The 21,131-nt window shown below is 38.4% G+C and overlaps 1 protein-coding gene across 1 annotated transcript; it reads left to right on the plus strand.

Moving 5' to 3' along the window:
- Positions 1-2,572: 2,572 nt before the first annotated feature.
- On the plus strand, positions 2,573-20,075 carry UPB1 (beta-ureidopropionase 1). Its single transcript, XM_059827780.1, has 10 exons — positions 2,573-2,673; positions 3,412-3,583; positions 5,119-5,206; positions 5,916-6,010; positions 7,142-7,303; positions 11,222-11,391; positions 14,839-14,920; positions 15,767-15,809; positions 16,965-17,119; positions 19,992-20,075. Exons 1-10 carry the CDS (start codon positions 2,573-2,575, stop codon positions 20,073-20,075), a joined length of 1,152 nt encoding a protein of 383 aa, XP_059683763.1.
- Positions 20,076-21,131: the final 1,056 nt, after the last annotated feature.

The raw sequence follows: 21,131 nt of genomic DNA on the forward strand, positions 1-21,131 counted from the left end.
AAGCATGCACATTTCAGAACTGTTCTGTAGGAATTTTCCCTTGTTTTAAAGAATTTTTGTTCAATGAAATACTTATTTTCCTCTAAACCATTATTACAGCCCGGGTTCATACCAAAAGGTTCAGCTATTTCCCAAAATAATTACTTGATCCAGGTAATGCAAAACTGGGAAGAAGTTTAAATACAGAGGTTTGAGGAAGTCAAAACCAGAGCTGGGATCTGGATTCATCATACTTAACAGATAATTGCAATGACTGAGGTGGAACATTCAGACTTAAATCCAAGCTCTTTAATATGCTTTGTCTGGGATATGGAAGGCATCTTCCTTTATTAGGTTACTTTCCTGCTCAACATTAACATTTCATGCTTTGAAGGTTTATTGTGTTGGCTACCTTTATATACGTGTAGTCCCTATGGAACAGCCTAATCTCCTTTCATCGTTATTAGTAATTCTAGGCTTGTGGTTTCCTATTCACGCAGTCTGGACCTCACTGCGTTGTTGCAGGATGGTTGATAGGGTGCACAGGAAATGCACTGTTTTTTCAGGTTTCGACTGTTCGTGAGTATTCTTTTCAGGGGCTTCAGTTTTATTGCCATGAAGACCATTTCCTACATGTAGTACAATTTACTAAATTACAAACAAACAAGGCACCAATAGAGAAGTCAGTGAAAGTTCACACTAAAAATAGAAGCTTGAAGAGAAAAGTTCAGTTATGTGACCTTCTTCAGGAGCTGGATACAAAATAGACCTGCTGTTTTTCCCTTTAATTTGCAGTCCAGGCAGAAAAGAACTTGAGCAGTTCCCAGAGAAACCCAGGCCCTTCTGTTTGTTTCTATGAACCCTCCAGAAATGCTTTATCTGTTAGTTGACATCCTGAGTATGCTGATATGGAAATGAACTTACTTGGTCTCCTAATTTCCCTCCTGTATTGTCAGCTGATTTTTGCATTGATCTCCAGTTCTGCAATGTTTAAAGATCTGCCAGCCATGAACAGAACAAAATGTTACCGATATGTACCTTTAAAATTGGCCATTAAAGCAAATTAGGATCATCAAATGAAAAATACTATATAAGCATCAGTCACTGCTTATTATTGCCCTTTAGAAACATGTTTGGGAAAGAAAAATAATTCCTAAGAACAGGTTTTTGTCACAAACAGGGAGATGCTACACTGATGAGTATAGGGCAAACACACAATGTATGAGCTATCAAGACTTTTTAAAAGTTCCTTCCTTTCAAATGATGGCTTTTTTCTTCTCCTTCATATTCACCATTTTTGTTTTATAGCATACTCGCATCCCTACTTTTAGCTTATCTTGAAAATTCCCCCAAAGATTAAAGGATTTTCCCAATTGCTCTCTAAAGGAGTTAGTCTGCTCTTTAGGACTTACTCCTAAGAGTTCCTGCTGCTAACAAAGCAGCAGAGCAGCGCATGTGCCCTGGTGCACTTGGCATACAGAGCATCGCTGCAACTTCTTGGGTTAAAAAGGGTGGATTAGATCGAAAGAATCACGTATCTCAAAATGCCTTGATGAAACCAGACTACCCCTGGACGCTTTCTGTTTAAAGTTAAATATTAGACACTCTCTCCCTGACATTCTTTATTTATTCAGCGTAAAAGGCTTAATATTTAACTCAAAATACTGAACAACTGCAGATGCTAAGTGCTGAATGTTGTTCCATCCTCCAGAATACACATAAAGCAGTGCTTAAACTCAGTGTGACAGATTTAGACATGTGTAGCCATCCCTGGACTTGGTCACTGGTGTTCTCATTCAAATGAAACACTTATGTTCTGAATTTCAGCTGCATTTTGAAGCAAAAGGTACAGCCAATATTTCAGTGGGAATAACTGGTTTAAACAGGGTGTCTGCTTGGTACCTGCAGAAAGAAATATCCTTTATTGAGATGCACGTACTTCTTTGTCCCAGATCAAGGTCTTAATTTGTTTGATCCTGACTGACTGACATTAACTTTGGTTTTGGGATGAATTCACAATTATACTGGGCCCCAAATCCATGTTGAAGACAAAAATAATTTTTATTATGGGCTCCTTTTCAAAGTCTTATTGCAACTAAAATGCATATCCATGAAAACCATTGCCATTCCATGACCTCCTTCAACTTTTTCTAAGCCTTTTTGTTGAATGGTATCATTATAAACAGCTCCTAAAAACGTTCTGCTTTTAGATGAGTTATTTCTGAAGCCGAGGAGTTAGTCCACAAGTGGCAAGTAACCGGGAATGGCCACATCCATGCCTCTTTAACCCTTTGGGACATCTCAGGGTTAGCCACAGGCCGCACATCCCAACCAGCCCTGCGACAACTGAAGGGGACCGGCCCTACTGCTGCCGCCTGCTCCCGCCCAAAGCCCTCCGTGTGCCGGCCGCCAGGGCCGAGCTCCTGCGCGGCCCCGCAGGTGAGCCGCGCCCGCCAAAACCCCTCTGAGGAGAAAGGGGCGTGTCCCGGCGGGGGCCGCCCGGGGGTAAAGTTCGCGGAGGCGCGCGCGTGCTTAACGGTGAGCGCGTGCCTAGCGGTCTGCGCGCTTCGCCTCGTTCCTCCCGCGCTGCGCCATGGCGGGAGGCCTGGAGTCGCTGGAGTCGTGCTTGGAGCAGCACATCCCACCCGAGGACCTCGCTGAGGTGAAGCGGATCCTCTACGGGGGCGAGGCGAGGTGCGCTGCTAGGACGGGCTCGTCTCCCTCTTCCCTGCGGGGGAGGTCGTGTCCCGGCTCGTCTCCCTCCTCCCCCTCGGTCTCCGCGATGGATGGCCGGGAGTGAGGGGGAAGGAGTCAGTTTGAGGACGGGTGCGCTGGACACAGGGCTGGGCTGAAAGGAAAAAGAAGGGTAGGTCCGGTGGTGCTTGTGGTACTGCGGTGAGGTTAGGCTGTGGTGAGATCACTGGGGTAGTTTGGAGGAAATCCAAGTTTGGGAAGCAGGGCAGCAGAGAGGTCGTATGAGAAGGTGGCTGACTGGAACGAAAGACCTGAGGGGGATAGGGTTTGGAGGGGGGCTAGGGAGGTAGCAGCTTCGGGGTGAGGGTGCTGGAGAGGTGGGGAGCTAACAGGAGGAAAAATACGTTGGAGGGAAAGTGTTTATAATCTGGGGGTGGCAGATGAAAGTTCGTACGTATGTGCTCCTTGATTTCTGTAGCAAGGTAATAGTGTCTGGAAGTCACAATTACAGAGGAGGAGACTGGGAGTTTGCTGCCATGGAGGAGAGCAGTGAGATTTACACATGACCTGGGGCTACTGTCTGACTGTTCCCTTGTCCAATAGTTGCATGTGGGGGCATGGGAGCTTGGGTGTCTCTGCAGGGGTAGACAGTATTTGTGGTCCTTTTGATCTGTTGCATTCAGAGCAGAAAAGGAGAACATCTCGTCTTGAAATGTCTTTGTCTCCTGTTCAATCCAGAAAACTTGATTTGCCAGCTGCTGCTCTATCAGCAGCTCAGGAAAGAGATTTTGAGCTACAGGGCTATGGATTTGAAGCTGCTCCAGAGCAACTGAGAAGGCCACGTATTGTTCGAGTAGGACTGGTACAAAATAAAATTCCACTTCCTACAGACACAGCTGTGACAGTCCAGGTACACAAACTGGGATCTGGGCTGTTTGTGTGTAACTCCTCTTCTACTGGATTGAGAAATAACACACTTCGGTTGTTGATGTCAGAAATGCCATCGTGAAATTGCTGATTGTCTGGCAGTATGGGACCTATCACTATCTTAATACAGCATACTGTAAGAAATTTGAATGACACATTCAGTTTTATTGTTTCTCAGAAGCATCTCTTCTGTCCTTTTTACCTTGTGAATTGCCCAACCTGTTTGCAGTTTTTCCAAAGCTAAATATTTAGTCACTGATTTTGTACATGAAAAGCTTTTGCCTCTAAAATGAAACAAAAAATCATTTACCTGAAATCAAAAGAGATGGCAACCTCAGGTGCAGTTCTTGTTTTAATTGAGAAATGTTCCATTATAGGAAAATCCATTAGAGTAAACACAGATTAATAAAGCTGTGTTCATTATTCTTTGTACAGCAGTAAACGAAATCTTATTACAAGGTGACCATCATCTTCTAACATCTTGGACACAAAATCACTGAGGTGACATATGTAGAAATAGCTTCCTAAAAGTATCTTTAAAAAAGTGAAAGACAATAACCACATTTATTAAATGTGGAGTAGTAGTTTTGTACAGTGACAGGAGAGAACATTTCTGAGGTAATTTGTTCTGGAAAGATTACCTGTCACAGATGCAAGTAATTAATTCAGTATATGGATCAAGTTTGTGGATTCTTTGTAGCATCTGTTAAAAAGACTACCAGTTATATTAATATTTTACCTTATAAATAACCAGTTAACTATTTCTGTAAATCAATGTACAGTTGTTGAGTTCGTAGGTCACTGTTGACCTGTCTTGCATCTTTTTTTTTTATTGACACCTGAAAGTATCGATGCAAAGTGCTACAGCTATGCTTATTTTTAAGTAGAATACTCAAGAAAAAAGTACTTTGAAACAATGTTTCTTCACTAATTAATAAATGCTTTGCTGGTTTTTTTCTTGGCAATAATCTACTTAGCTCTTTGGACAGAGGGATTTAGAAAATAATTTGGAGTTAATAACTTCTAGAGTGTCCCAAGATCCACATGTGTGAGCAGGGTTCAGAGATAACCAAGGAAATGGACTGTCCTTACCTCATATTTTAGGATTCTGAGTACTTGACTTTGAATTCACATTTACTTAACATCGTTCTGTAGGTTGTTTACGATAAGCAGCAAAATTATAATTTTTGCTGATTCTGTTAAGATTTTTAGCTATTTGCAAGTCAGTCAGCAATGAGTTGTCATATATTTAAATGTTGTAACCATGGAATTAGAATTCCATTGGATTGCTTTGTCTATTTTCAGCATCTAAATGCTTCTAAAAATCTGCATCTAACTCTTTCTGTTATCAGTGCTCAGGAATGATAACTTCTTGAGTTATTCCCTCCTGAAAGCAATGGGGCTAAGAATAGAACAAGATAAACTTAATGTGAACAAAGTTTGTAAAACCAGGCTATTAATATTCAAGTGAGTTAGAACATACAGCTTTTTTTATAGTGTGACACTTCTCGCAATCAGGTGGCTGCACTGCACAGACGAATTGAGGAAATTGTGGAAGTAGCTGCAGTATGTGGGGTCAACATAGTTTGTTTCCAGGAGGCTTGGAGTGAGTATTTTCTGTGATTCCTTCTAGTTTGTCAGAGGTCAAGTTCCTTCTATTTTAACAAGAATCCTGTAGTAGAAGTATGTCTTGTAAGTAAACAGCAGAGATGCTCAAGATGTAACAGTTGACTTTACTGATTTGCTTTCTAAAGGAAACAACAAAGAGTCTTAGTTAGCAGAACTGTGTGGAAGATGTATGTGAAGTCTGTTATATTGAAGACTGGTGTATGCTGGAACAGTGATACTTGTAGGTGTGCTCCTTCTTCATGTCATCCTTCGTGATCCTTTCCTCATTTTTTTTTCTTCTAAAACTTTGGTTTATTTCTAGACAGATATTAAAATTTTAAAAATGTAATTTTAATTGAAACGGAGTCTTTCAGGCTTAATAGAGACAAAAACCAAAATGAAGGCCTGAGTTGTGAAAACAGGTTATTCACAGAAAGTGTACACTGGTGACTGGGGTGTGTTTTGTGTTTTTACCTCTGGTAAGCCTTCACTAAGTGCATTCTTTCTCTTCTGCTTTGCTCTGCGTGGGCCTAAAACTCCTTGCCCTTGCTAAAAATATTTTTAAATAGCTTTTGCTTTTAAACAAGGAAAACAGTTGAATCATTCTAAAGTGTTTAATTTTTTATCTGTGTTCATGCAAAACAGCATGTATTTCTTGAGTGGCATGAACATTCTTGTAAATTTTGTCTTGCATTGGTGTTTTCCAGCCATGCCCTTTGCTTTTTGTACAAGAGAGAAGCTTCCTTGGACTGAATTTGCTGAGTCAGCAGAGGATGGGCCAACAACAAAATTCTGTCAAGAGGTAGAAAAACAACCAAGCAAAAAAGACCCCCACATCCAGCCTCCAACCCCAGCCCATAACTGCCACTAGTTAGCATGGATTTCTTCTTTATGTACCGGTCTTGTACCACTGAGAGAACTGAAATAATAAAACATAAATTTTCACCTTGCTTGAAAAATATTATGCTAGTGAGTGAACTAGAAATGGACAACGACAACTGTGCTCACTGTTTATATTTTAAACTACTTTGCATTTATAGACTGCCTTGTAACATGGAAGGCATATGAAACTTCCCATTTAACTATTCCTGAGTTTTACAAGGGAGGAATGATTCTTCATACCAATATTTTTAATTTCCATTTAAAAGGTGTTTCTTGCCTAGAGCAGTTGAGCATTAAACGATGCTTGTATGAAGGTGTGAGAAGAATAGCTAGCCTTTTCTGAGCAGGGAGCACTTTCACACAAATCTTTCGCATTTCCCTGTGAAATGATACAAAATGTAGGGGTTTTTTTATGGACCTAAGGAGATTTGTTATCGTCTGACTCTTATTTTTCCAGAGACTGTTGGTTACAAGTGTGGCAGAGTTTATTTTTGTTTTCCGACAACTTCTTTTTTTAATAAGGAATTTCAATTATTTTCTTTTACAATGAAATTAATGGCACTATGGAAGTTTGGAGAAACAAAAGAAAGAGAAGTGATTTGAAGGAAAAGACAAGTAAACTGGCAGTCAGAAGTTGCTATATTTCTTGCTCATACCTATGTTATTTAACATTTATAGTTAACGTGGAACGCTGTTTTTTTTTTTAAACAGTTTTCAGCTAGCCATGGGATGGGATCTATCTGCTCATATACCTGTGAATAGATAGAGGTCAGCTTTGTAGTTCGACCATTTCTGTTAGGATGTTGTTTTTTCCTGTTGATACCTTGCATTTCTAGTTGAAGGATTCAAATGGAAAGGTCTCTGTGATGTATTCATCTTTGAAGAAACTGTGGCGATGTGGGTATGCCTGTGTGGGTTAAGCATTAGCCCTTGATAACAGTCAGAGTAATGTACCAGATGTAAACTTTTTTAAATCCTTCTTTATGAGTAAAAAATGAAAATAATTACTGCAGGCTTGTATATAATAGAATAACTGTGCTCATTTGTATAGCTGGCAAAGAAATACAATATGGTTGTGGTATCTCCAATCCTGGAGCGAGATGAAATACACGGGGGAACTCTGTGGAATGCTGCAGTGGTCATTTCTAATTCTGGAGCTGTCCTTGGCAAAAGTAGGAAAAATCACATTCCAAGGGTTGGAGATTTCAATGAGGTAAGATGCAGTATTGTGATTATCAAGCTAGTTTTGCTTTGCAGCTCTTGTTTGTGTCAGCATGTGTTGTATCAGAGTCATACTGGCAGGAAATGTAATGTATTTCTAGACAATGTGGTTCATTAAGTGTCAAATCAGTTTTTCTGAGATGAAATTGTAGCAAGTTAATACAGCAAGAATAGAGAGTGATGAATCAAAGGACAAATAACATTGAGTCTTTGTCATGTACTCTTCCTTGGCCTGATGGAAACTACAAAAGTATCGAGGACCTTTAAATGAAGTTCTCTAAGTCACAGCTTTGTTATGTTAGTTGTGCGTGATTGGCTCAGATAGTTTTTGCATGTGTGAGTGTGTTGAGCTTAATTTGGAGGGCAATTGTTTCATGGTTCAGGTGTGAGCATTATTTATAGTCTTGGTCTGTTTCTCTGTGAGGTTGTCATGGAAATGACAGTTCTTTTGCTCATGTTTCTTTGAGCAGAATCCTTTAATTCATTATGTTTCTGACTGAATAGCTGGTTTACAGTATCTTCTTTTTACTAATCACATTACTTCCCCTGAAGCCCCCAGCAGTCTTTGGGCCGTCCTCCAGAATCAGCTTCAGAAACTGAACTGGTAGTAAAGGCAATGTCAGAAGAAAACTGGTAGATCTGAAATGTGTTTATCCATCCATAGAATTATCACAAGCAAAAAGATCAGGATTAAAAATTAACCAAAGTCTAAAAATACATTGTCTTACCTAACTAAATCTCTCCTTGTCAGCTAAAGTGAGTAATTAACAGAGGCATTTCTTCTAAGCACTGGGGGCTATATACCTGCAGTTGCTTTTGTTCCCTGTCCGAATGTTCCAGTCGCTAAACTGGGGCTTCAGAATCCAAACTCCTATTTTATTAATTTTAAAAGGGTTTTTGTGTCTTGAAACTTCATGTTCAAAGACCTCTGGAAGTTTTGACCTGGGCTCCCAGACCCAAACAGACTGGTTTGTGTTTCTTCAGAGGAGGCTGTTAATAGGTTTCTATGCAGTGGATTTCTGGCACAGGCCTGTCAGTCACCAGCGTTGACTTCTATCTTTAACAATTATTTTGATACTAAATATTATTTTATCAGCTCTGTCTTTTAGCTAGAAAAACAGTAACTAACAAACCCATATAAAATACAAGCACTAAAAAAAGGAATTCTGGTTACTTCCCACATTCTTGATTTGTTCCTTGTGTAATCAAAAAATAAATTCCTGTTGCTTGTGCTAAAATAGGATGTCTTTCAGTTTTCCAGACAGTGTTCCGTGGAGCATCAATGATTCCAAGAAACTTTTTGTTTCCAGCTATGAAACTGTAATGAAAGGCACCTAAAAAAAAAGAAAATATTTTTACTTTTCCATGTGAAGTATAAATAGAGTTCCGTTAAGAATTTTGCATAATTCCTGAAAGGCATTAGTTCTTATAATACTAAATGCCAGAATTACCACAAAACAATTGTGTTTATATCTTGCAGGTATGCTATAATGATTTGACATTTCTTGTATCTACCTCATTATAGAAACAAGTAGTATTTACCCAAAACAGTGCTGTCTTTTTAGCTAGTTTTGTTAGTAAAGCATTAAGTCCATTCTTCTGAGCTGAGCAATTCTGATAAAGGAACTTCAGAAACCACCAAGACTACAGGGAAGGATTATGCTCATCTCTGTTACTTTAATGTTGTTTTCTTTATCAACAAAGTCAACCCCCAAGGAAGGGCTGAATTTTAAATTATTTTTTTGTGGATTGTCTCTGTAGAGCAGATGGGGAAAGGAGCCTTGTTAAAATCATCCTCGTTGAATCGGTGAGAACTAAATGAAAAGGGGAAGGAGAGTGGTCTGTAACCTATTCAGCCATGTGTGGGAGGGCATATAAATAAACAAAAATCAATCCTTCTTGAGACATCACAGTTTGTTGCTGTGGAGATGATTGTGACCTCTGGTGAGGAATAAAGAAATAACTGATGAATTCCCTGAAGCAACAGCATTTTTATTGTTCTTCTGCTATTGTAATAAAAGAAAACTGAGAATAGAAGAAAAAATTGAAATATATTCAATCAGCAGAATTGTTTTGAAAAAGGATTGTGTGAGTGCCCAGCATGTATGCTCTCTACAGATGTGAAAGGAGAGAAAATCAGTGCCCAAGGGAATATGCAAATTTATGAGACCTGATAATAAATGAGAAACATGAGATGTCATATTTACTGGGCATACTGAACCTCTAGTCCTCCTTGGTTTCAGAAGATGATCCCCCTGTATCTATTACACCATTCTCCTACACTTAGAGGAGACCCTAGTTTGTTCTTCAGCTGTAGCTGTGCTTGCTTTAGGCTTGATGTGGTTCTCCTTCCTTCAAGACCAATGGCAGTGGTTGTTACAATGGACAGATAGTTTCAATAAAAGGGAATTGTTTTACAACACACCTTTCTTGCATGATAAGAGGCACGCCCCATTGGGTCAGGCTGGTGGATTATGTACCTTGCTTTTCTGTCTGAGATAATCACAAAAAGGTACTATTAGGAATAAGTCTGGCCACTCTGCAACTTTTGTACTCCCTTGGTATCCACAGTCATTGTATTATGGATGTTGGGTGGCATGTTCCTGTCTGTTTCGTTTCTGATCTGTGGTTCTTTTATCAATGACTTTGTCTAATCCCTTCTGAACCTGGTGATAATACCTGCTTTCACAAAGAAGCAAATTATCCACTGCCTTTGTGATTTTGTAAATCTCAGAATATCGCCCTTGGCCTTCTGTCTGTAGATTGAAGAGCCTTTTTAGTTGCTCCTCACGAGGGAGCTGCCTCATTTCCTTCATCATTTCAGTTGCCTTTATTTACTCCATCTCTAGTATATCCTCATTGAGATGCAGACACTAGAATTGCCCAGAGTACTCAAGCCACGGGCACACAGAATTCTTATAAACCAGCAAAATGATGTTTTCTGTTACGTTTCAATACCCTTCCTGTTGATGTCTGAGATTTGCTTGGGTTTTTGACTACCACTGAGCACTCAACAGGCAACTGTCGGTGACTCCACACATACCCTTTTCTTGTATCTGGGAAGAACCATTTCTGTATGTTTCCTTTAGAATATCTCTGTGAATGTTTGTCTCTCTTGACAGCTGTTAACAATGCCCTATCCTCTTCACTAGTGCCTTTTACAGGAACGAGTGCATTTCTAATTGTTTAGAAATGTTTGATATGATAAGGTGAAAGTTTGCAGCATATGGTAAATGGGATCTTTTAAGCCAACAGTTGGCTCCAGTTTCTTTGGGGAGTGTTCTCTAGATTTATCCTGTGATTTTCCTGGTGATAATTTCAAGCCTTCCATTTGTTTAGAGCAATAGGCGTGTAGGAAATTTAAATAACCAATCTTAGCTATACACTGATATTTTCTTACAGCATTCATAAAAATTTAGCATTCATAAAATTACTGCATGTCATTACGTAGCAGCTGAATGTAAAGGAATTCTGTGTTCTTTAAACAGTTTTCATCATCTCTCTCTTTAATTAGAATCAAAGGATCGTGATGACTTAGGTAAATTTTCTTATGTGGTGAAAGTACTAGGAGAGGTGCCTAAAGTTTGGCAACTTATGGATCCCTCTTCAGCTTCTGCAGAAGTTTCTAACATACTAATAGAAGTGTTTAAGTCAGACAGTGCTTAGGTGTAGTGTGAGTGAAGGGAAACAAACGGGCTTGAATTCGATCTCAGCAGCCTAAGAGAGGCACTTCTTGCTATATACCCACTGTAGTGCAGCTGTGTACTAAATGAAAGGTGTTGTCCTCACTCATGGTCTAATGACTTGAAGGTAGTAATCAGAAATTGGGAAGTGTCAAAGCAATGTTGGAGGTACTTCTTTTTGCTTTTTTAAGAGGTCTGCATTTGTGGGTTTTTTTGTTTGTTTGTAGTCTACTTACTATATGGAAGGAAATACAGGACACCCAGTGTTTCAGACACAGTTTGGAACAATTGCTGTGAATATCTGCTATGGGCGCCATCACCCTCTGAACTGGCTCATGTTTAGTATGAATGGAGCAGAGATCATCTTTAACCCTTCAGCCACTATTGGAACGCTCAGGTAAAATACAAACTGATTTAGGGCGTTGCATGCTTTCTGGGTCAACTGAACCTCTGAGCCCCTCACTGGGGCCTCAGGGATACCTTCTGAGGTCTTGGAACCTGAGGTATCACCTCATTGTTTCGCCTTCATAAAGGAATCTGCATTCTTTTCCATCTGGAGTTTTGGGCTACCAGTCTGCTGTCGTCACTAATTCCCTTCCAGAACTTCAGTTGTATGTCTGCAGGTCTTTTGTCTCTGAGGCAGAGTTAACCAGCATCCAGCTGGTGTTCTGAAAACTAATGAGAGTTTATTTAGATTATCTATGTAATATTTTTGTTTTATGATAGGCAGTAGTAATTTACATTCAGGCTTAGCTTGCTAGATTGCATCATCCACCTAGGAGCCAATAACTATGGTATCAGATTGCAGTTTTCAGAGCCAAGCTGAGAAACCCTTTTCTCAGAAACATTTTTTTTTAACTGTTGGCAATTTTGTGATTATCAGGCCTCTTGGACCAGACTGAACCAGTATAAACTATTTCCCTTGAGATTAATCTTCTGCAGATTGACATTAATTGCACCCTACTGACTTGACTTCCTAAAAGAAAACCAGTGCAGTGAGCTAAGAAAATACACTTCTTAGCTAGCCCATAATGATTAATTTGTGGATTAGATCTTGAATATTCTTTGCCTCTACATTATCAGCATCAGTCACATTTCAATATAATAACCTTTGAATGTGCCATGCTTCCAAAGCGTTGTCTGACACAGGCTGTCTATTGCTTGGGATGCTATAATGTGATGCAAAATAGCTGCATTTCTTCGGGGCCGGTGGGGGGCTTTCTTTAGGTAGAAACCTTGTAGAAATGGTTTCAATGATTCTTTATACCACTCTTCTTGACAAAATCACCATGCCTTCCTTTCATTTTCATTGTATTCTGTTCTTTGCTGTACTACTCAATTCTTTCAAATTCCAAATTGGCCTATTTGTAAATTGAGGTGTGGGATTCCAGAATGTGTCTACACAACAGCTTAACACATGATAGAACAACTGTGCTTTTTCTTTTTGTTTTTTCTTTTTTTTCCTGATAACAGTAGGTGCTGAAAAGTAACTTAGTGTTGTATAATGTTTACATACATAGGACTGAGGAAGTGATGGTAGTTTGTGCTTAATTGTAAATACTGATATTTTTAACCCTTTTCAACGTAAGTGGTTAGCTTGGTATGGGGTGGGGGGGAAGTGTGGCTTTGCAGAGTTCTTTGGAACAAAACCATTTTCTTTGTGAATTAAAAACCCATATTTTGGGCTAGCTGAACTGTCTTTGAGTTTGCAGCTCCAAAGATAAGTTTTAGGAAGCTACCAGGAGCATATTTCATTGTTAGTGATGATATTGTAATACAAGTAAAAATATCCAGTAGCAAACAAAAAAAGAAGACATACTGATCTCTTAGAATACTAAAAATTCTTTCTTATTTCTCTTCTCTGTCCCTTCAGCTGGGCTTGTGTGCATCAGCTAGTTGCAGAATACTGTAATTTTTATTTCTTTAGACCTAGAGGAAGAGATTTTTCCAGTGTCAGTTTTGTAAACCTTATTGTATGAGAAGTTCAGGCAATATAGACTTGCTAACGGGGTATACAAGATGATAGGAGAGTTAGAAATGTAAGACAAATACCTTTTTTAGCATTTTCCATTTCTTCAGGATTCACCCAATCCCCTCTCTTTACTTGTTTAATGTAAATTTAGAGTTTTTCTGTCTCTGTAACAAGGTCCAAGAATATTCATCCAGTTTTTGTTGCTGACCAGCTAGAAAATTCTGAGGACATTGAGCATTCATAATAGGGCAGAAATGGTGAAAAAAAGATTAGAGGCATAAAATTTTCATATCCACAGCCAGTTCAGATGCAGAGAACCATGTATTTACAAACCTGGAGAGTAGAACTGTAGCTTAGATGCAGTATTCTGTCATTCAAACTGCCTTTAATAGTTCTTGGTATGAAAGACAATTTAGGTTGAGTAATATTGGAAAATGTCCTTTGAAAAGAGTTGAATGAATGCACAATGCTTTTGGGGCATTTATGTCACTACTAGAATAATATTTGTGATGTTTGTCTACTTATAGCCCATTAACAGGAGAGCAAACAGAAATTACCCTGTTGTCATACAGCACTTCATTGGTACTCTCTCCTAATTATTGGCTTTCACTTGATGGTTTTTAAGCATATAATTTTTTTTTTTGCAGGAAGAGGACTCCTGAGGCCCATGTAAAAACTGTCTCTGGGGTTGCTTCTTGGCTGTAGCCTTTTTTTTTTCCTGTCTCTCCTCTTCTGTGAAATTGTAATTTGCTGGAGCTTTTCAATAAAATCCCTTTTTCTTAGAAAAGCTGGCTGCCAGACTCAAAGCAATTGAGAAAAGAGGCAATAAACCAAGTCCTTTCAATCAGTCCAATGACCGTCTCTTAAGATTCTTGAGTCTGAGTAGGAGATTAATGAGTCAGATGCTTGCAACCTTGTCCTGGTACTCAGAATCTGTCTGGGTACATGCTGTCATAGGAGTGTACAAATGGTATCACCTTTGTTTTGGACCTCTGAGTACTTCCAGACCTCCTATTAACTAGTCTGATCCCTGTGTATCAAACTATTTAATAGAAAGAAGACTATTTCAGTTTTAAACATCAGTCAGAATTGAAATCTCCTTTGGAAAAGAGGTAGAGGCTTGTAAAAGAGAAGGAATTTTTTATTCCTCATTTCTTGTTTTTATGTAAATTGTTTTTATGTTCTTGTTTTTATGTAAATTTAGTGACTGGTTTAATAATAATTACTGGGAAATTATCAGGATGCTTTTGTTAAACATGCTTTCTTTTTCATCAACCCACCGTGGGAAAATGACTTACTGGGAAGTGCTGTGAAAACTGTGGTTGAAGTAACAGAAGTAGGAAATCTTGATGGAAATGCATTTTTCTTTTCCTTTCATTTTTTTATTATTCCCATAATTGATTTTTTTCATTCACTGCTGCAAAAGCCTCTCCTGGACCATTTGGGGAAAAAAGGAGGCAACTTGTATGAATCTTTTACAGCTTTACTGCAGAATGAAGTTTGGTATATTGAAAGTTAATGGAATGAGAAAGCACGTGTGTAAATCCTTTGCATAATTTGGAGAGTAGAACATTTTACACTTTAATTGCTTTGAAAATCTTGAGATGTATTAATTTTTTTCTTTTTTGTTTTTCCATGACAAAGCCATATTTACCAGGTTATCAGATAGAATTGTTTATACCTATATTTGACCAGAAAATAATTATAGTGCTTGGCTGTATCTGGGGGGGAAATTTGTAAGAGCAAGATCAGTCTTAGCAGCTAACTTTGGCTTATTTGATAGAAAATGTACAGTGTGAGACAGTCATAATCTAAATTCAGCTCTGAAGTAGACAAGTAGTGAATACCTGCCTTCTCTCTTGTGTGTTGCAGTGAGTCACTGTGGCCAATTGAAGCAAGAAATGCTGCCATAGCTAATCACTGCTTTACATGTCCCATCAATAGGGTAGGAACGGTATGTATCTTCACCTTGTTATTTCACTTCATAATTTAGGTTTTGTAGTGTGAGTTACTTCAAGGTAATGAACTGAATAGCACTAGAATGCATAGATGCCTCTACTATGTAAGTACTGTATTAGTGTTTATAATATGATTTGAAGATGGACAGTGTAAAGAGATTGAGAGCTGCCTTGTTGCTGGCAGCCTCCTTGGTTGCAGCTGCTTCCTGTTCTTCAATTGCTCTCTTTGTAATAGGCACCCGCCCTTTTGCTAATTCTCCTAGTTTCTATGGTGAAATCAGTAGTCTTTTAGCCAAAATGACTGAAAATGAAATATATCCTCAAGTCAGTGGTACGCAACTGGTTGCTGTTGTACAGATACTGCCTCTTTCTGGATGCCGAAATTCTGTAGAGAAAATCAGTATTGCACACAATAGGTCATTCTTGCTTTCAGATTAGTCTAAATACCCTACATGAGTGTTCTTTTATAAGGTTCCCTGCAAAAATCCAGACTTGTTCTTGCCATTGTGTGAATATATTTGCCTTCTTTTGTGATCTGCAAAGATGTGTTTGGTTAAACGTCTCCTCTTTTGCCTCTTCTTTAGACTTGTGAAACCGATACGAGACGTGTTCCCCAAAGTGTACAAACAACAGGCAGTGATACAAAAAGATCTTGTTTTCTAGCCTATCCATCATAGAAACGAGGCCCCTCTGATGACTCCCTTCAGACAGTGCTGATAGTATGCCAGAAAAAAATCTTAATAGATTTATATAAACTTCCATACTAAATATGGTAGACTAGCAAGGATTTCTTGAATGAAATGGAATTATACTGCCACCTATGGATTCCTCTTATTTCACAGGAATACTACAAAAATGCCTTTACTTCCGGAGATGGTGGAAAAGGTATGTGCAGAAATAACATTCAGTGGTTGCTAGTAATTGTTAACTAGAAAGACTAAAGAAACAGTAGCTCTCTTGCAAGTGTCTATCCCATGACAGCTATGGTAGCTAGTGACTGCCTTAGTTAAGACTGCTGTTTTGTAAGCTGGAGAGAAGCAATACTTCCTATTAAAGGTGGTGGTACCATGGTATGTGGTCACCAGAAGTTCATACCTAAGGTTTCTATATGCTTTCAGAGGACTAAGAGTTTTGGAGTCAATGCGGTATTGTAGGATTGGAAGACAGAAATCCCACAAATTAGCCTGTGTTGTCAGTGCATGCATGACATTTTATTTGTAGTTCTAAGTTTATTAACAGTAATAGCCCTAGCTTGAATCCCTGGCCAAGCCATTTTGCCCTGTTTCACAGATTTGCTGGAAGTTAAAGAAGAGAATGCTAAAAGAAGAGCATTCTCAAAGAAGAGCATGAGATTTGCTTGTATGTACTTCACTTGTATGTCGAAACACTGTAATTTGTCCCGTGACAACCATGACAGCTTCTTGCTTAATCTGGAGTGGGCCTGAGCCTTTTTTTTAGCTAGTTTTGAAGCTAAGTGTTTGTAGCAGCTGCATTAAAAGGGTGAGTGGTATCTGTTGCTTAGTAGTACAATAGATGTGGCTGATTTTTGGCACAACTCAGAATTGTGCGATATGAAGTAAGTTTTTTTTTTCTTTTTCCGTGCCTCAAATCCCACTTCTGACTTTGTATTGAAAATTGAATGGGTGCATCTCTATCAGCTGTTTTGGAAATGTATGATTTGACAATTAGAATTCATTTAAATTCTAAATAAAAAGCAATGAAAGCAAAGCCTTTACTTTAGTTCAGAGACTTAATAATGGGAAAGCATAATAATGCATTATTTAATAGGCAAAGCAGTGAGTTTTTTCCTGTTAATTTGATACATTTGAAAGCTGCACTGTGCATGAAGGTAACTACTGGTCAAAACTGCAGTTACCTTAGGATGGTGCTGTGACTCTTCAGGATGATATCTTGCTTAAAGCACAGTGAGTAAGCAACCACAAGAAATTGAGCCAGGTTTTATGGGACCACGTTTTATGCATGCTAAGTTGTATACTTATTTGCAGATGGCGTTACATGCTTTTTAAAAATTTCTTTAAGCACACCATGACTTGGGCCATTTTTATGGCTCAAGTTACGTAGCTGCACCTGATGGCAGTAGGACCCCAGGGCTCTCTCGCACTCAGGATGGACTTCTGGTTGTAGAGATGGATCTAAATCTTTGCAGGCAAGTCAGTGACAAATGGAATTTTAAGGTAAGCCTGCTTGTAAAGAAACAAACTGACATATAATATTAGAACAAATAAGCTTTCATAATGATCATATAATCTTAGAATAGTTAAAAGGCAGCCTTGTGGGTTTTTAACAGTCCAAAGCTTAAATTGTTGAACTAATTTAACAGGATGTTCTGGAGGCCAAAGGCATAAATGGATTCAGAAAAGGAATAGTCAAATTCAGGGAAAGTAGGCCAATAGCTTTTAAATGAAAGCCTTAGTCTTTGGTCATTAAGTGCGGATTGCCAGGAGCTCCAAGGACTGCTAGGGGAAGTGTGTGCGGTTTCCTTATGCATGGTACCTAGGCATTTGCCACTGAGCTAAGATGGGCCTTTGATCTGATCTAATATGGTAGTCCTTTATATTCTTACAGGCCTTACTTGTCAGTTTTGGTGAAATGTAGTGAAAACCCAAAACCACAAGAATCTTTAAGCTTCTGAGAACTTTCTGTGTGCAAACTTCTTGCAGTGTTAACTCCCTGAATTTATGGAGATGTTGAAGCCACAGAGGAAGAACTGTGTACATTTATCTCTGAAGCATCCTAACATACTCTTAAATTAATCTAAATCAGATTAAGATGACTGCAGGCCTCTCCACATGGCTTTAGCAAACTTACTACTATTTTTTTGCATTTTGAAATAAAGCTAATTTGGATCATCTGTCCTGAGATGTAATTTGATTTAATTTGTCCAGCAGCAGTGCTGGTTTAAGAAATTGCCACCTCAGCACTGCAGTTTGCTAAGCCTGCAGTTGTGCCAGTACAAGTTATGTGGGGTGCTATATTGTATGCTGGTTTAGTGGAGTGACCAGAATTTTTTTAAACAAATAAACAAATGACGCTCTTCTTTTACAGAAGATGTTTCTTCTTTTAATCTGATCAATTTTATGGCAGGCCCCATAAATATTCTGTTGGAACAATACAGGTGGCAAGCAAAAGGAGAAAAGATATGGCAACTTCTTAAATAGGCTTTGTTGATGAAGAAAACATCTTGCTTACTTCTGTGGAGACAGGTCTTTCGTTCTAGTCCTCAGTACTGCTAGACACTAGAGTTTTTTCCTATCCACTCTTAAGATCAGCATGATTTGAATCCTAACAAAGTAGACCAGAACTTCTGGCTAGCAACCATCACAATATATTTAGGTTCTTCAGTGATAATCTAGTATTTAAAATAAGTAATGATTTGCAAGGAGTGCTGATTTTGCACATAATGTTACCACAAGCAGACATTTGTTTTATAGAGCGGGTTTATTTGGAACCACCTTGTACATTACAATATAGTGCAATATATAATGTGTTTTGATTTCAATTTGATGTAAAAATACAAATTTTCTGTGGATTTGAAATGCTGAATAAACTTTTAATTAATATATAGTTATTTCTTAGCTAAAGCTGAATTTCTTTGGTAATGCTGCCAATCCATATATAGGGACTAAAGGCAAAAAGTAATTTCAGGTTGTCTTGTGGAAAGAATTGCATTTGTTACTTTACAGATGCGTGTGGTAGGTATATGGTTGTTGACATAGTGGAATTAAATTGTGCTGAGAGATTCCCAGTTGTTTTTTAAGTCAGGCAGGCATTTAGTTTTGCTTTCCCACCAAAATCTGAGGCCCTTATTGCAGAGTAGGGGAATAGTGTGTCAGGAAGCACATGGAGCATTGCTTACAACAGCTTAGTAGGGGTATCTGAACAAAAGCAATTGTATTGATTAGGAAAAACAAACAGTAAAAGCAAAACACTGACCTTTAGGTGTTTTGTATAGAATTGCTTATTTTTTGTTGTCTTCAATCTTGTGCTTTCAGCACCTTAGTTCTATGCTGATGGTGTGGATTGCTATTGTTGGTCTTTTGGCACATAAGGCACAGCTGTGGCTTTTGTTTATATGACAGGGGATATCTATTTCCTTTTCCTCCCATTTGTGGCCAAGACAGAGGTAGCTCTTGATATGAGGCGGGTGAGGAAGTATGAAGTCATGGTTTATCCACCACTGAAAACCCTTGATAGCAAATAGGGACCTATTTAACCTGCTCTGGTATCTGCATTTTGCATTCAGTGATGCCTGAAAGGGACATTAAGTAGAATGTCTTTGCTAAACTTACAGCAGCAAAATAGTTAAAACAAATTGTCCTCATTACACTCTGGCAAGAAGGAAGTATTTTGCCCCTCTCGGAGCCAGTGTTGTAGACTGTGCACTTCAGAAGAGGATAGTGCGCTACGTAAAGTGCTATATTTCAGCCTCCTAGCTTACTCTATCACCCAAAGCAATGATAGTATTACATATTATTAATGGATAAAGTAGGAGCAACCCAAATACTGTCAGTGGCACATGTGCAAACTTATTGCTGGCAGCAGGGTTCATCAGTTGTCAAGGACATAATATGAAGACATAATTACAGATACACTCCTTTGCCTTCATTGACATAACTTACTTAAAAGAGAATATTGTTGATGCATAAGGAAGTAAGTCCACCTTTCACATTCAACTTTCAGCTGTCTGGGATAACCAAAATAGCCTTAAATAATTAGTCAGCAGATGTGACTGTCAGTGAAGGAGAGCTGCAAAGCAGGAGGGTGTTCATTTTGAAGTTTTACTTTTTAGAGTGGAAATGCACTTCTACTCTTTTTTGGGTAGAAATACAGTTTTAGACAACACAATGTCAGTTCTTTTATAAAAGTATATTAGTTTGTGCTAAGGCACTGGGGGTCTTGCATTTTGAGTGAATTATGATTTTATTGTTTGGGGCAATTAAATAATATGTAGTCATAAAAAAATGGTGGATATAAATATTTTCTACTGAAGTACTTTCATAGCTCACTAAAAGAACTGAAGCTTTGATTTTTTTTTTTTTCTTCCAGATGACTGGTAGATATGAGATGTACGCAGACAAGCTCACTGAAGCAGTCCAGCCTTACTTTATACCCAATATAATCAAAGAGTAAGAGAGTACATCTCATAACAAACAAATGTTACATAACATATTAAAAGGTAGTTGGATGATAGCTTTACTGTGGATCTCAAGTTGTTATTTTAATGTTGTTGTTTTAATTTCCTGTAACCAACTTTTAAATAACAGGATTCAAAACGGTGTGAAGTAAAATAATTGAAAAATGGCTTCTTGGGTTTTTTGTCATTACACTAATGAGTCCAAACTTTTGTTTCTTACTACCAATATATCCAGTAGGAATACATTGATATAAAATGATGATGAAATTTATTCAGTACTCTGTAGTGTGATATAGTTTGGAGATGATGAGTTCAGAGGACATAAAATTTTTACATAAGCTTTGCATTGTGTCTATTTACTTCTGCTTTCCATTTTTACCCTCTACCCAAATGCAAAATTTAGGGAGAAAGGAGGCATAAATTGTTTTCATCTGTTTTTTTTAAATTATGAACTATATAATGCAGTTCTGTTAGAGCTAAGTAATGTCCCAGACACATCCTAGTTGTTTGAAGGTCTGTGGCTACTGTAAAGCAAGACCACTTTGGTTCTATTTCCCTTTACACTACATATTACAACCACTGTTGGACCAGTGTCTTTGATGGGCTCCTTCAAGGTGCAAAAGTAGTGCTGCAGTCAGATGCTTTTAGTATCTTCAGAAGCTCAGTGCTGTGTTGTGAGGCAAAAATAGAAACACTAGCTAAAGCATAGGCAGGGCTGGTGCAGTTGCGTACTCTTCATTGTGAACAGAAAGCCACTGCTATTAGGGATCAGGGTGGGTAATGAAAACTGCTTCCCTGGAGCTGCACTCCAGGAGGATACTCAGTGGTTGTGGAGTACACAAAACAGCTGTTGAATATAGATAATAACAATACATTTTCTATTCTCAGCTACTAGGGTATATTGAAGTTTTGTGTGATGCAGTAGGTGTTCAGGAAGCGCAGAATGAATACAATTTACAGCCTAGCGACTATGAATTTATAGCTGAAATAAATATTTGAACTCCTATTTTTTTTCCCAAATTACAATTTCAGCTGTGCCGTTTCCAGTTAAG

This window comes from Gavia stellata, chromosome 21, assembly GCF_030936135.1.
Source record: "Gavia stellata isolate bGavSte3 chromosome 21, bGavSte3.hap2, whole genome shotgun sequence".
Taxonomy (NCBI): domain Eukaryota; kingdom Metazoa; phylum Chordata; class Aves; order Gaviiformes; family Gaviidae; genus Gavia; species Gavia stellata.

Coding starts and splice junctions, on each gene's coding strand:
- UPB1 (XM_059827780.1), top strand. CDS start 2,573: ATGGCGGGAGGCCTGGAGTCGCTGGAGTCGTGCTTGGAGCAGCACATC. Junction 2,674..3,411: donor CTCTACGGGGGCGAGGCGAG/GTGCGCTGCTAG, acceptor TGTTCAATCCAG/AAAACTTGATTTGCCAGCTG. Junction 11,392..14,838: donor GCCACTATTGGAACGCTCAG/GTAAAATACAAA, acceptor TGTGTGTTGCAG/TGAGTCACTGTGGCCAATTG.